At 26.5% G+C, this 16,684-nt stretch overlaps 1 protein-coding gene across 7 annotated transcripts in view; it reads left to right on the top strand.

The window, feature by feature from the left end:
• LOC117179861 overlaps window positions 1-16,684 on the top strand; it is an 86,691-nt gene that overhangs the window by 25,325 nt on the left and 44,682 nt on the right. For 5 of the 7 annotated variants that reach the window (XM_033372021.1, XM_033372020.1, XM_033372022.1 and 2 more), the window contains one exon: window positions 11,106-11,205. In XM_033372021.1, the coding sequence (XP_033227912.1) occupies window positions 11,106-11,205 (100 nt within the window). Of the gene's footprint in view, window positions 1-11,105; window positions 11,206-14,534; window positions 14,580-16,684 lie in introns of all 7 variants that reach the window. The other 2 variants (XM_033372024.1, XM_033372023.1) reach the window with 1 other exon arrangement.

The following is a 16,684-nucleotide window of genomic DNA, read 5'->3' on the forward strand; positions in this document are numbered from 1 at the left end:
AACAAAAAGATTATTTTTCTGCCGAAAAAAAGGATTTTTTTTGCAAAATTCAAAAAATCTTAACCAACAAGTAGAATTCTTAACTAAAAAGATCTAATTTTATACAGAAAGATTCATTTGTTACCAAAAAAGACGAAATTTCAAAAAAATTCCAGAATTCTCAACCAAAAAGTTGAATTTTTAAAAAATATATTTTTTTTTAATTTTTAAGAAACTAGTGCAACTTGAAAACCTAGGTGTTAAATTTTGTACCAAAAAGATTATTTTTTAAGCAAAAAAAATTATTTTTTTTTACCGAAAAAAAACGATTTTTTAACAAAAATCAAGAATTCTCAACCAAAAAGATCAATTTTCAATTAAAAAAGATCAATATTTAAACAAAGTATTAATTGATGACCGAAAAAATAATATGTAATAAACTTCAAAAATTCTCAACCAAAAATGTACATTTTTAAGAAAGAGAGAAAATTTTTTTTTAGTTTTTAAGAAAGTAGTTCCACTTTAAAATCTCACTGTCTAATTTTTAGCCGAAAAAAACGAAGTATTAACAAAATTAAAGAATTCTCAACCAAATAGTTGAATTTTCAACTACAAAAGAAAAAATTTTAAACAAAAAGATTATTTTTCTGCCGAAAAAAAGGATTTTTTTTTGCAAAATTCAAAAATTCTTAACCAACAAGTAGAATTCTTAACTAAAAAGATCTAATTTTAAACAAAAAGATTCATTTACTACCAAAAAAGATGAAATTTCAATAAAATTCCAGAATTCTCAACCAAAAAGTTGAATTTTTTAAAAATAATTTTTTTTTTAATTTTTAAGAAACTAGTGCAACTTGAAAACCTAGGTGTTAAATTTTGTACCAAAAATATTATTTTTTAAACAAAAAAAATTATTTTTTTTTACCGAAAAAAAACGATTTTTTAACAAAAATCAAGAATTCTCAACGAAAAAGTTCAATTTTCAATTAAAAAAGATCAATATTTAAACAAAGTATTAATTTATGACCGAAAAAATAATATGTAATAAACTTCCAAAATTCTCAACCAAAAATGTACATTTTTAAGAAAGAGAGAAAATTTTTTTTTAGTTTTTAAGAAAGTAGTTCAACTTTAAAATCTCACTGTTTAATTTTTAGCCGAAAAAACGAAGTATTAACAAAATCAAAGAATTCTCAACCAAACAGTTGAATTTTCAACTACAAAAGAAAAAATTTTAAACAAAACAATTATTTTTCTGCCGAAAAAAAGGATTTTTTTTTGCAAAATTCAAAAATTCTTAACCAACAAGTAGAATTCTGAACTAAAAAGATCTAATTTTAAACAAAAAGATTCATTTACTACCAAAAAAGATGAAATTTCAATAAAATTCCAGAATTCTCAACCAAAAAGTTGAATTTTTTAAAAATAATTTTTTTTTAATTTTTAAGAAACTAGTGCAACTTGAAAACCTAGTTGTTAAATTTTGTACCAAAAAGATTATTTTTTAAACAAAAAAAATTATTTTTTTTTACCGAAAAAAACGATTTTTTAACAAAAATAAAGAATTCTCAACCAAAAAGTTCAATTTTCAATTAAAAAAGATCAATAGTTAAACAAAGTATTAATTTATGACCGAAAAAATAATATGTAATAAACTTCAAGAATTCACAACAAAAAATTTACATTTTTAAGAAAGAGAGAATAAATTTCCTTTTTTAGTTTTTAAGGAAGTTGTTCAACTTTAAAATTAGTTGTTTAATTTTTAACCGAAAAAAACGAATTTTTAAACAAATTAGAGAATTTGCAACCATAAAGTTGAATTTTAAACCAAAAAAGATGAATTATTTAACAAAAAGTTAAATTTTGTAGTGAAAAAAAAAACAATCTCTTTCAACATAAATCAAGAGTTCTGAACCAAAAAGTTGAAGTTTCAACTAAGAAAGATGAATTTTAAAACCAAATGATTAGTTTACTACAATCAGACGAATTTTTAATAAAATTCAAAACCTCTTAACCAAAACGTTACATTTTTAAGAAAGACATACAAAACTTTATTTTTTATTTTTTAAGAAATTAGTTCAATATTAAAATCTAGTTGTTTGTTTTTTAATAGAGAAAGCGAATTTTGAACAAAATTAAATTCTCAATAAAAAAGGTAAAACACTTATATAGTAAAATTAATTTTGTACCGAAAAGAACGAATTCTAAACAAAATTCAAGAATTATCAACCAAAAAGTTTCAACAATTTTCAATAATTTTCAATAAAATTCAGGAGTTCTCAACCATACAGTTATATTTTTAGAAAGAAATGATTATTTTTTAGTTTTTAAGAAAGTAGTTGAAATTTAAAATGCAGTCGTTTAATTTTCAACCGAAAAAAAGAATTTTTAACAAAATTAAAGAATTCGCAACCAAAAAGTTGAATTTTTAAACAAATAGATTATTTTTCTAAAGAAAAAAAGAAGATTTTTTAACCAGATTCAAGAATCCTCAACCAAAAAGTTAAATTTCCAGATAAAAAAGGTTAATTTTTAAACAAAAAGACTAATTTACTACCAAAAAAGACGAATTTTCAATATAATTCACGAATTGTTCACCAAACAGTTGAGATTTTAACTAAAAATGATGAATTTTTAAACAAATAGTTTAATTTTCTACCGAAAAAATCAAATTAAGAAAAATCAAGAATTCTGAACCAAAATGTTGAACTTTCAACTAAAAAAAAAGAAAGAATTTTTGAACCAAAAGAATAATTTACTACTAAAAAAGACGAATTTTTAATGACATTCAAGAGTTCGCAACCAAAACGTTAAATTTTTAAGAAAGAAAGAATTTTTTTTAGTTTGTAAGAAAGTTTAAAACCTAGTTATTATATTTCTAACCAAAAAGATGATTTTTCAAACAAAAAAAATTAATTTTGTACCGAAAAGAACGAATTTTTAACAAAATTCAGGAATTATCAATATTTTTCAATAAAATTCAAGAGTTCTCAACCATACAGTTATATTTTTCAGCAAAAGAAATTTCTTTAACATATAAATATTCTAAATTAATGTCAGCGTGGCACTATTGAGAAAGGGCTTCCGAGATTCGTGCGCGCTCGAGAGCGTGACAGTGGTGGGGGAAACCCATTCCGAGAAAAGTTAATCCACTACAAGCCCGATCGCGGCACTATTGAGAAGGTGGACTGTACGTAATTTTTGCAAATTCGCAAAAACTTTCTCCTGAAGATTATATCTTTAGTTATAAATTTTATTATTGGATTGAAAATTTAACACTTTTCTTAAAATAAAAGTATATCCTGCTTTGTTGCGAATTAAACTTTTTTGTCAAAAATTCGTCCTTTGGGGTTAAGAATTCAGCTTTTTTATTTAAAATTTCAATTTTTTAATATAAATATTGCATCTTTCTTGAAAAAATGCTACTGTTTTGTTTAAACTTAAACCTTTTCCTAGAAAATCTACGTTTTGTTTAAAATATCTATTTTTGTGGTGAAAAGGCGATTAAAATCTTTTTGGTGGAAAATTCAACTCTTTGTTGAAAATTTGTTTTTTTGATTTAAAAATTCACTTATTGTTTACAGTTCTTATTTTGGTGTTGGAAAGTGAATTGGAATCTTCTTTGCATATAAATTTAAGAATTAATTCAAGATTTAAAAAAAAATTCATATTTTTTAGAAGAAACTTTAACTTTATTTAATAAAAATGCAACTTTTCGGTTGAAAATTATTCTTTTTGTTTGAGTAATTTACTATTTCGTTTTAAAGATTTGGTTGGATTACTTTGTTAAGAAATCATTTTGTTCTTAAAGATTTATATTTTTAGATGAAAATTCAACTCTTTGGTTCAAAGTATAACTATTTCTGAAAAAATAATATTTTTTAATTGATAATTTAATTGCTTAGGTAAAATTTAAACTACATTGTTAAACTTAAAAAAAAAATAAAATGATTTTATCTTTGGCTGAAAATGTAATTGTTTAGTGAATTTTAACTAAAATGATGAATCTTAAAAAAAATTAATTTTCTACAAAAGAGTTTAACCCAAAAGATTCTTTTTTATCCCGGAAGATTTTTTTTTAAATGGAAAAGTTTAATTTTCAACCAAGTAGTTGAATTTTCAACTGAAAATATGAATTTTTAGCCAATTAATTAAATTTTAAACCAAAAAGATGAATTTTCCAACAAGATTAATTTTCTGTCAAAATAGAAAAATTTTCATCAAATGATATATATTTTCAAACGAATAGTTGTTTTTAAAACAAAAATGATCAGCTTTGACCAAAAATGGAAAAGTTAAATTTTTATTGAAAAAATGCAACTTTTAATAAAAAAAAAAACGAATCATCTACAAAATCATCATGTACAAAACAGTTGAATTTTTTACCTAAAAATATGAATTTTCAGCAAGAAAGTGAATTTTTAATGGAAAAAAATTAATAAAAAATTGTAAAAGACGAATCTTCCACAAAATAGTTAAATTTTCTATCGCACAGTTGAATTTTCTACCAAATGTTTGAATTTACAAGACAAAAAATCGAATTTTCTATACGAAACAGTTCAACTTTCAATCTAAAAATATGAAGCTTCAAATTAAAAGTTAATTTTTAATCAAATATTTACATCTTAAGTTTAAAAAATTAGTTTCTAAATCAAAAAGGACGAATTTTTAACAAAATAGAGAAATTTTGAACGAAATTGTTGAATTTTTAGACTAAAAAAATTAATTTTCAAACAAAAATGAGATAGTTAAATAAAATAAAAATTCAATAAATAAAATAATGAAATAAATTAAATAAAACTGAATTGTTGAATTTCTATGATAAAAAGTTGAATTTTCAATCAATATAAAAACTAAAAAGAAAAACAATCATAATTTAGTTCAATTTTCAAAGAAAAAGATATATTTTTTATCAACTTAGGAATCTTTAACCAAAACATTAAAAAAAAAGAAAGTACTTTAATTTTCAACAAATAAGTTGAAATGTAAACCTAAAAACACTAATTTTCATCAAATAATATAATAGTTGATGTTCAAACAAAAACATTTTAATTTAAATATAACACAACTATAAACAGCTGCATTTTTAATAAAAAAATTTGATATCTACAAAACAAAGACGTACTTTTAACAAAATGCATAATTTTTTAAACAAATAGTTGAATTTTCAACCAGTAATCTTTATTTTCTACCGAAAAAGACGCATTTTTTTTACCAAATAGTTGAATTAGTAGCCTGAAAAGATAAATTTTTAACAGAATAGAAAATGAATAAATTTTTATGGATAAATAATAATTTTAATTTGGAAAAGCCAATTTTTGACAAAACAGTTGAATTTAATTGACAAATTTTTTACAAAACAGTGGAATTTTCAACCCAAAATATGAATACATAATAAAAAAGTTGAATTTTCGACTAAATAGCTGATTTTTCCACTGAAATTATGAATCTTTAACTACAAAAGATGAATATTCAATAAAAAATATCATATTTTATATTTAAAAATAAAAATATTTTATTGTAAAAAAAACACAATATTAGTTAATGAAATAAACGAATTTTCATCAAAATAGTTGAATTTTTCACTACAAAATTAAAATGTTCTATCCAATAGTTGGATTTTCATTCGAAAATGATGACTTTTCAACAAAAAGGTTGAATTTTTGACCAGTTTGTTGAATTTTTAAGCCAAAAATGAAATAAATCAATTCTCATTGAAAAACAATAATTTTGAATTTAGAGAAGCGAATTAAAAAAAAGTGGAATTTTTTACAAAAAAGTTAAATTTTCAATCCAAAAACGGAATAAATAAATTTTCATTAAAAAGATTGACTTATAATTCATAAAATCCAATTTTTTACCAAATAGTAGATTTTTCAACTAAATAATATAATTGTTTAAGAAAAATGTTCATCTTTATACAAAACAGTTGGATTTTTAACTAAAATTATTTATCTTAAAAAAAACATGAATTTATTCACGGTCCCTAATATGCACGTGCTTTCAGGTTTTTTTTTACTTTTTTTTCTGAATGTGAACAGTTGTACAATTTGATAGAAAAATATAAATAAAGTAGAATTAATCGCGTTATAATATTTAATTTAAAACGTTTTTTTAAATAGTCAGGGGAGCCCTACCCTCTCCCCTTTCATATACATTCGTTCAAGAAAATTTACAACCGCCCTCTCCGAAAAATTTTCTGGAATTGCCCTTCCTCATTAATGACCTATTACTGGGAGTAGTAGGAGAGAGTGGGACTAAGCCGACACTTGCCTTGTTATTAAATCGGTACCCTCGAAAAGAAACCAGTCAGGGCCGCCTGAAATGTTTCCAATTGGATTGCACAATGTTGCGCAATATACTTAACTGAGTACTCGCGCACTGCGGCCCATTCCAGAAATTCCGAGACGAGAGTCGGAAACGCTTCTCGCCCTGCACTCTAAAAAATGGTACGGGCTAACAGTTCCAGGAATTACGAAACCGGAACGGCTTCTATGGGACCTGTAGTGTATACGAAATTGACGGTTGGGGTTAAGTCATCACCGAGACACGGACAGATATACAGACATACATAGAGACATGGCAACGTTTTAGGTATTGTTGAATCACGAATTTAGTACGCTCGTGTGATGCACAGTGAAATGCATAACATCGCGCAATCTCCGTATGTGAGTACCCGCGCACTGCGCCTTTTTTAAATGAAAAAAAATTCCGAAAGGCTGGTTAGAACCTGAAAATTTCAAGTCAGTTTAAACTTGGTACTGACTCTTTCTTGGCCTTTTCTTTAGCCCTTCATATTTGAAAGTACATGCTACATACTCCACCATAGCGACGACCTTCTCGACGTTCGTTTTACCTCGTCGTAAAATCCGGCCGTATTCCTGGCATGAGAAACGCGCGTTTCCTTCCGAGAAAATATGTCCTGGATTTATGTTGCACTACAGTCGGGACACTGAAATTTAAAAATAGGATTATGAGAAACGAGCAGTGCACTTTGTTATCGAGCCGTCCCCGGTAATTTAACGGAGTGTCGCTGAATTTCTGTGTCGTTAGAAATTCGAGTTCTTTGAAAAGAACCCGGCTTTTCAAGACTTCTAGAGTAGTGGTCGCTTTTTTAGTTTTTGCGAAGCTCTACTTTGCCACTTTTGCAATACATCCGGTCCCTTTAGTCTTTTCCGTTTAGTTTTTTACTGCCTGAGACATCTGAAAGGATGTGAGCTTTTGTGCAATTAGAACATTCTCGCATTTATTAGAAATTCTATCTTTGCAGACCATTTTCAGAGATTAATTACTTCTCCTTTTTTGCAACATTAATAACAGTGCTCTATTGAATTTTCAACAAACTAGTTGCATTTCAGACCAAAGAGATGATTTTTCAACTAAAATGATGAATATTAAAAAAAGAAAGAATTTTCAACAAAAAGAGTTGAACCCAAAATTTTAAACAAAACATATAAATTAAAAAAAATAATTTTGAAAAGAATAGTTTAATTTTATGCCAACTTGTTAAATCCTTAACTAAACCAGCTTAATTTAGAACCAAATTGTTATTTTTTAACTAAAAAGATTGGTCTTTCAAATAAGAAGATTAATTTTCGAACAAAAAGGCGAATTTTTATCAAAATACATGAGTCTTGAATTAGAAAAGATCACTTTTAAAAAGGACATTAATTTTCAAACAAAAATGAAATTGTTACATTGTTAGTTCAAAAAATATGAATTTTAACAAAATAGTTATATTTTAAATCAAACTGATGATTTTTCAACTAAAAAGATGAACATTAAAAAAAAATCTTCCAAATTTTCGATCTCTGGTTTTTAGCGGATCTTTACGTTTCGGCATCCACAGAATCCGAAAATCATACAATTTTATCGGTGTCTGTCTGTTTGTATGTCTGTCTGTCTGCCTGTATGCCTGTGTGCCTGTATGTATGATTACCTGAACGTTGTAGCTACGCTAACTTTTGAAGGATTTGTCCAATAGGGTGCCTTAAAAACGCTTTTTTAGAGGGCAACGACCCCCCTCCCCCCGATTTTATTCCAAATCCGAAAAAAGAAATTCCCTAATTTTTTTTTTCGATTTTAAGAGGTGCCGGTTTTGACTGAAATTGTCCTATGTAAAATGCATAGGGAAAAATCATTTTTTTGAGATTTTGGAATAATTTTTTAGGGTTTGAAAAAATGGGACGAATACCTGAATAATACCCATAAAACAGAAAATGTCAATTTTTCATGAAATCGACCTTTTGAGCATTGTATTCTGGTATTTTTTAACTTAAAATTATCATTATTGGTCTAGTGGAATATTTATTATCAATTAATTTTTAATTAATTAAGCAAATGGAATTTGTTTGAATATTTTTTTTCGAAAATGTATTTTTCCCCTCTTAAAATGATTACTATTAGTCTAGTGGAATATTTAATAGAATTGGTTTATTAATTTTTAATTGCTTAAACAAATGGAATTTATTTAAATATTTTGTTTGAAAATTTTTTGATTTCCTAAACATGATTACCATTGGTCTAGTGAAATATTTATTACCATTAGTTCATTCATTTCTAATTATTTAAACAAATGGAATTTGTTTAAATAATTTCATTTAGATTTTTTTCAAATGAAAATTATTACTGTGGGTCTATTGGAATATTTATCAGCATTAATTAATTACTGATTAATAATTAATTTGATAATGATTAATTTATCAGCAATATTTAAGTAATATTTTTATTAAAAAAATTTTTTGTTTCATAAAGTTCATCAAACAAAAGATAAATATTTCACTGAAGAAATATTAATAATTTTTAATAAAAAATTATTTAAACAAACCCATTTGTTGAAACAATTAAAAATTAATCAACTAATGTTAATAAATGTTCCACTAGACTAATAGTAATTACTTTTAAAGAAAAAAACGAATTTTCGAAAAAAATTTGTTTGTAAAAAATTCCATTCGTTTAAATAATATAATAAAAAATTAATGAACCAATGTTAATAAATATTCTACTAGACTAATAGTCATAATTTTTAAGGGGAAAAACGCATTTCAAAAAAAATTAAACAGATTCCATTTGTTTAAATAATTAAAAATTAATTAACCAATAATAATAAAATGAAAATAAAATAAAAAATTACGGAATTTCTTTTTTCGGATTTGGAATAAAATGGGGGCGGGGTCGTTGTCCTTTAGCATGCAAAAACAATTTCCCATGCATTCTTGGACAATCAAAATTCAAAACTGTAGAGTCGTTTCAAAATTTGAAACTTTTTTTTAGAAATTTATGAAAAAATTTTTCAAAATCTCTTACAGATGAATATAAGACTTGCAAATTATCCAAATTAAATTTTCCATTTTGACGAAAATTAGAAAATTTACACACTTTTGAAAATTTTGAAAATGTTCAGAAAAATAAAAAAAAATATTTTTTTGATAGATTAGGAAATTTCATTTAAGTTTGTCGCTGGATATCAAATATATTTAGACACTATTTCAGTTAAATTTTTCCATCAGACGAAAATTCAAAAAGTTAAAGCTTTTCCAAAATTTTTATAAATATTTTTTATGAGTTTCAGAAATTGTTTTGAAACTCTCTGATACACAAGAAAGACTTGCAAATTATCCTAATGTCATTTTTAAATTCGATTTAATTTCAAAAATTTAAATGCTTGGCAATATTTTGAAAATTTTCAAATTTGTAATCGTTTCAGAAATATCAATACAAATTTTATAAATGATATAAAATATATGTATTTCGAAACTATTCTTATAAAATTTCGTAATTAGACAAAAGTTCCAAAAGTTGGATCATTTTCAAAAATATGAAATTTTTGTTTTTAAAAGATTAGTAAGTTTAAACTTCAAATCACAGATTTAGATTTAAGCTATAATATTTATGATATTCGAACGCGAAGTGCGAGAGCGTATCCGCGCGTGAACCTCAATAAATAAGAATAAAAAAAAAAATACCTAAAATTTCAACCAAGTAGTTGAATTTTCAACTAAAAAATCTGCATTTTTAACCAAATAGTTTACCCAATACACATTTAACTCGTATACAAATTTCAGTTTTTAGCTTGATATTCGAACCAAAAGACATATTTTGAACAAGAAGTCAAAATATTTTTTCCAGCTTTATCGATAACGGTCATTAAAGGCTCAAATGCTCTAAATGAAGGGAAAATATAAAAATAAAGAGATCTTTAAACAGAAACTTTAATTTTTAACTAAAAAAATGATTTTTAATCTAAAAGTCAAATAGTTGAATATTTAGTTAAGAATGTTCTTTTACAACTAAAAAAAGAACAAATTTTCATCAAAAAATTAAAATCCTTAATCAAAATCGATTAATTTTTATGAGGCAGCTGCATTTTGAACATAGAAAGATGAATTCTCAACTGAAAAATATCAATTTTCTACCAAAATTGGAAAAAAATATTTTCCTAATTATAATTTGGGGACAAAATTAAACGGGAAGTAAAGAAATAAATAAAAGGGAGAACAAAAAGAGAGTTTCAGTAAAGAATTATAATAAGATGCGGAAACTGAAACTTTTTACATGAAAAAAGGAGACTGGGGAAAGAATTCTTATCCTCATTTATGAGAAGAAAATTCATATTCCAAGTCAGACTTCATCAGAATTTGAAACTTCCCTCTTTCAAATTTTCCAAATATCATTTTCTATATTTTAAAATTATAATAGAAAATTTTGTAAATTTGGAACGGGAAATTTTGGAAAATGATTTTAATTCTGATTTATAAAAAAGAAATCTAAAAAAACAACCCCTATTTCAAGTTAGAATTTGTCAGATTTTGAAAAATCTCAATTTTTAGTGTCCGTGTGGTTCAGATATAGTAAATTGCTTAGATCGACTTTTCCAGCATTGTAGCTATGTAGTGATGCTGTTGCAGGTTCGAATCCCAATACGGAGAAATTAAATTTTTTTCCTTTAAATGGATTTTCGGCCTTTTAAATCAAAATGATGAAGAGCGATCTATTCCTAATTATTTTTTTTACAAATAATTATTTATCTCCTAAAATCATTGTCATATTCAATTTTTTGAGATTATTCTCTATATATACATTTGGAAAATAAAGTTTTTTTCTAAATTAAAAAAAACGTGTTTTAGATGTCAAAGTGGCCTAAAAAGCAGACGTCAAAAAAATCGCCTTGCCAGAAAAAAATACCTAGCTGGGCTATCGATACGTCAGGCCCCCTACACAGATCTGGTGAGTACATTTTTATACAAAATTATATTTTTTGCAATCGAAATTATATACGTCTTTTAAGAAAAAGGAATTAGTACACTGGGTACCTCTTTTATATTCACAAATCAGCGCCTTCATTTCATACTGCTCCATGTTGTTTTTAGGCGGTATACCGTGTCACGTCGCGCTTGGGCGGTGTACAGCACTTCGTCGCGTTTCTATTTTTATACATAGAATTTGGAGCTGTACAGCGACCAAACGTGACGGAAACATGTACACCGCCTAAAAGCGAAGTGACGCGGTACACCGCCTAAACACAGCTTTGAGCGGTATTCAGTGGAAACGTCCAAATTGTGATTCTTCACAGATACAACATGTGGAATCCTTAAAAAAGAAGGGTAGAAAATAGAGGTTTCAACATTTTAAACAAGATTTCATAACATTTTGCAAAGGCTTGTACATCAGATTTCAACCAATTTCAAAACTTTTCAAAAGATTTCAAAAAGATTTAAAAGGTTTGAAAATATTTTAAAATATTTTAGTAGATTTCACAAAGATTTCACAAAGATTTTAAATGATTTCAAAAGATTTCAAAGATTTCAAAATGTTTCAAATGACTTTACAAAGATTTCAGAAATATTCCAAAGATTCAAAAGATTTTATAAAGACATGTACATCAGATTTCAAACGATTTAAAAAAAATTCAAAATATTTTACAAATATTTTAAAGACCTCATAAAGATTTAAAGGATTTCCAAGATTTCACAATGATTCAAAAGATTTCACAAAGGCGTGTGCATCAGATTTTAAACGATTTCAAAAGGTTTCAAAATATATCAGAAAGATTTCAAAGATTTCAAAGATTTCACAAAGATTTCGAAAGAATAAAAATATTTTCAGAATCCCATAAAGATTTCAAGGAATTCATAAGATTTGGCAAAGGCAGGTACATCAGATTTCAAAAATTTACGTTTTCAAAAAATTACCAACGATTTAAAAAATTTTAGACGGTTTCAAAGATTTCAAACGGTTTCACAAGACTTCACAAAGATTTCAGAAATATTTTAAAGATTCAAAATGTTTTATAAAGACGTGTACATTAGATTTTAATCGATTTCAAAAGAATTCAAAAGATTTTACAAATACTTCAAAGACCTCATTGAGATTTTAAGGATTTCTTAAGATTTCACAAAGGCATGTATCAGATTTCAAATATTTACAACGATTTCAAAAATTTCGAAAAGTTTCAAATATTTCAAACGATTTCAAAAGATTTCACCAAAATTTGGAAAAGATTTCAAAGGTTTTCAAAGATTTCAACGATTTTAAAGATAACATAAAGATTAAAAAGTGTCACAAATATTTCCGAAATATTCCGAAGGTTTATAAGATTTCACAAAGATTACAAAAGATTTCAAATATTTCAAATATTTCACACAGATTTCAAGTATTTCATAAAAATTAACAAAGACATGTATATTAGATTCAAAATATTTATAACGATTTCAAAAAATTTCAAAAATCTCAAACGGGTTTAAAAGATTTCATAAAGATTTCAAAGATTTCAATGATCTTCAAAGATTACACAAAGCTTGAAAAGAGTTCACAATGGCGCGCAAATCAGATTTCAAATGATTTCAAAAGGTTTTAAAAGACTTCAAAAATATTACAAAGACTTCAAAAAATGTTCAAGATTTGAGAAGATTTTAGAATATTTCAAGAATTTAAAAGATTTCACAAGGATTTTAGAAGATTTCACAAAGTTATGCCCATCAGATTTTAAAGATTTGAAACGATTTCAAAAAATTTCAAAATGTTTCATAAAGATTTCAAGAAATTCAAGGATTTCAAAGGTTTAACAAAGATTCAAAAGATTTGATAAAGAAGTGTACATCGGATTCCAAAAGATTCCAAAAATTTCAAACGATCTTAAAAGATTTCAAAAGATTCCAAAATATGTCACAATGGTTTCCGAAAGATTTCAAAGGTTCTAAAAGATTTCAAAGATTTGAAACATTACACAAACATTCCAAAGATTTCACAAATTCGTGGACATCATATTTCAAACGATTTGAGCGATGACAAAAAATTTCAGTAAGATTTCAAAGATTTATAAATATTTTAGAAGATTCTATAAGTCATCCTTTATCCTTACTTTTCCTCCACGCACTTCCTCTACTTCCTATCCAATTCTTCACCCTTAATTTCCCGTTCCTCATTTCCCCTCACTTCCTCTAATTCTCCAGTTCTAATTTCCTCTCACTTTTTCTACTTCCCCTCATTTCTCCTTACATCCGTTACTCACCCTTCCTGATTTTACCTCCTCACCCTATCACCATGCTCCCTCACTTCTTCTCCCCTTGCCCCCCTGCTTCGCTTTCTTTAATCTACCTTTGCTTAGCTCCAATAATTACCCCTCTCCCTTCCTCTACTTTCATTCATCTGATTTCTTTTCCCTTTCCCAAATTCACCTTAACTTACTTCCTTTAGTTCTCAATTTATTTACCTTCCCTGCTTCCCCCCTAACTTCTACTTACATATCCATCCTTTACACTTACATTCTCTCCCACTTTACTACCCCTCCAATCATTTTCCCTACTTATCCTCCCATCCTTTACCTTACTTTCCGTCTCCTCATTTCTTCTCACTTCCTCTACTTCCCCTCATTTCTTCTTACTTCCCCTACAACCCCTTTTCACATTTCCTCCAATTTTCCCTCACTTTACTTTCTCTCATGTTCCCTACTTCCCCTTTTTCCCTTAACCACCTAAGAAGAGGGGCTAAAGCTCTTCTATTTACTCTCTAGAGAGTAAAAAGTGACGTCAGAGGTAAATAATGAAAGTTTAACATCTATGAAAACGCACTTCACAATAATTAGTACACTCATCGCAAGCACTGTAAGGAAATTTTTGTTGAAGATAATAGAACTTTTCAGTGATTTATGGAAATTTACCATACATAATTGATCGAATTACCATAAATTACAAAAAATTTCATTATTGACCGAAAATATCCATGAATTTCATAAATTTGTAGAGATTTTTAAATTGAAAATTGGGGGAATTTATGTTAAGTTATTAAAAATTACCTGCAATATTACCATACATTACCGAAAAATTTCATAAATTTCCAGAAATGTTAAAAATGGAATTTTTGGTAATTTATGATAATTTACCATATTTATCTGTAAAATTACTATAAATGACCGAAAATTTCCAGACATTTCCGGATATTTATAGACATTTTTCAATTAAATTTTTGGCATTTTTTGGTAAATGACCATTAATAAGCTATACACTTAGCGTGAATCATGCTTGTTTTATTCTAAATCTGATATGGCATGATTGCAGCCCTTTTCGACGCCCATGAAGCAGGGATAAAGCAGGAAATTCATTGTAAGTAACCATAATTTACCTGAAATATTACTTTAAGGTACCAAATATTTTCATAAATTTCCGGAAATTTATCAAAATATTTGAAATTAAATTTTGGGTATATTATGGTAAGTCACCATATTAATTTGGAAAACCATAAATGACCGAAAATGTCCATAAATTTGCGTAAATTTACAGACATTTTTACACTAAATTTTTGGAAATTCATGACAAGTTACCATTAATTACCAATGATATTTCAATAAGTTTCATAAATCTCCAGAAATTCATAAAAATGTTTAAAATTGAATATTGGATAATTTATGGTAAGTTCATATATTTACCAGCAAAATTACCATAAATGGCCGAAAATTGCCATACATTTTCATAAGTTTACGGAAATTTATGGAAATTTTCAATTGAATTTTAGGCAATTTATGGTAGGCTACCATAAATTACCTACAATATTATAAAAGTTACCATAAATTATTTGCAATATTACCTTAAATTACCAAAAAATTTAAAGAAATTTCTAAAAATGTTTATAATTCAATTTTAGGTAATTTATGGCTGGTTACCATCTTTAACTGTAAAATTACTATAAATGACCGCATATGTCCACAAATTTCTGAAAATTTATAGACATTTTTAAATTTAATTTTAAGAAGTTTATTGTCAGTTACCATAAATTACCTGAAATATTACCTAAAATTACCAAAAAAATCATAAATTGCTCAAAATTTAATTTAAAAATGTCTGTAAATTTCCAGAAATTAATGGAAATTTCGCTCATTTATAGTAATTTTCCAGGTAAATATGGCGACTTACTAAAAACTTACTTAGATAATTTATGGTAAATCACAATAAATTTCCCAAAATTCAATTTAAAAATGTTGATAAATTTCCAGAAATTTTCGGGGATTTATGGTAATTTCACAGGTGAAGATGGTAACTTGCCATAAGTTACGTAGAGTTCAATTTTAACCATTTTAATAAAGTTCTGGAAAGTTATGAAGATGTTCAAAATTGAATCCTACATAATTTATTGCAAGTTACCATCTTTTCCTCTAAAATTACCATAAAAGACCGAAAATTTCCGGAAATTTAAAGACATTTTTAAATTGAATTTTGGGCAATTAATTGTAAGTTACCATAAATTATCTGAAATGTTACCGCAAGTTAACAAAAAAATTAATAAGTTATCATATTGACTTGGAAAATTACTATAAATAAGCGAAAATTTCCAAAATTTTTTGTAAAATCACGGACATTTTTAAATTTAATTTTAAACAATTTATGATTTTTCTCGGTAATTTAAGGTAATATTTCAGGTTTCATTCATCATTGACCTGCAAAATTACCATAAATGACCGGAAATTCTCATAAATTTGCGGAAATTTACAGACATTTTTAAACTGAATTTTGGGCAATTTATGGCAAGTTACCATAAACTCCCTGTAATATTACTATAAACTACCAAAAAGTTTCATAAATGTCCAGAAATTTATATAAATAATTAAAATTGAATGATGGGTAATTTAAGATAAGTTACCATCTTTACCTGGAAAATTACCATGATGGACCAAAAGTTTTCATGAATGTCCGGTAATTTACAAACATTTTAAAATTGAATTTTAGTTAATTCATGGCAAGTTACCATATTCACCTATCAAATTACCAGAAATAACCGAAAATTTCCAGAAATTTATAGACATTTTTAAATTGCATTTTGGGCATTTTATGGTAAGTTATCAGAATTTACGCTCGCCTACAACTCGCATTGAAAACATGCACTCGTCGAAAAAGTCCCTTTTCTGCACCTAGGTGCATCATATAATATTATTGACCAGGAAACCCCCCTCGCTCCCTCTACATCTCCTTACCTTATTTCCCCTAATTTCCCTTCTATATTTTACCCCCACTTTCCCTTCCATCATTTACCCCCAATTCTCCACCCATCACTTCCCCTTTCTTCCCCTCCACTTATTTCCCCTCTTTCTACTTTCACTATTCAGCCTCATCCACCTTCCCTTTATGCTCCCACTTCCCTTCTTATATTTTATCTTTGCTTCTCTCCCACAATTTCCCCTTACTTCCTCTAATTCCCCTGACCCCATTTCACCTTA

This window comes from Belonocnema kinseyi, chromosome 9 (assembly GCF_010883055.1).
Source record: "Belonocnema kinseyi isolate 2016_QV_RU_SX_M_011 chromosome 9, B_treatae_v1, whole genome shotgun sequence".
Classification (NCBI taxonomy): Eukaryota; Metazoa; Arthropoda; class Insecta; order Hymenoptera; family Cynipidae; genus Belonocnema; species Belonocnema kinseyi.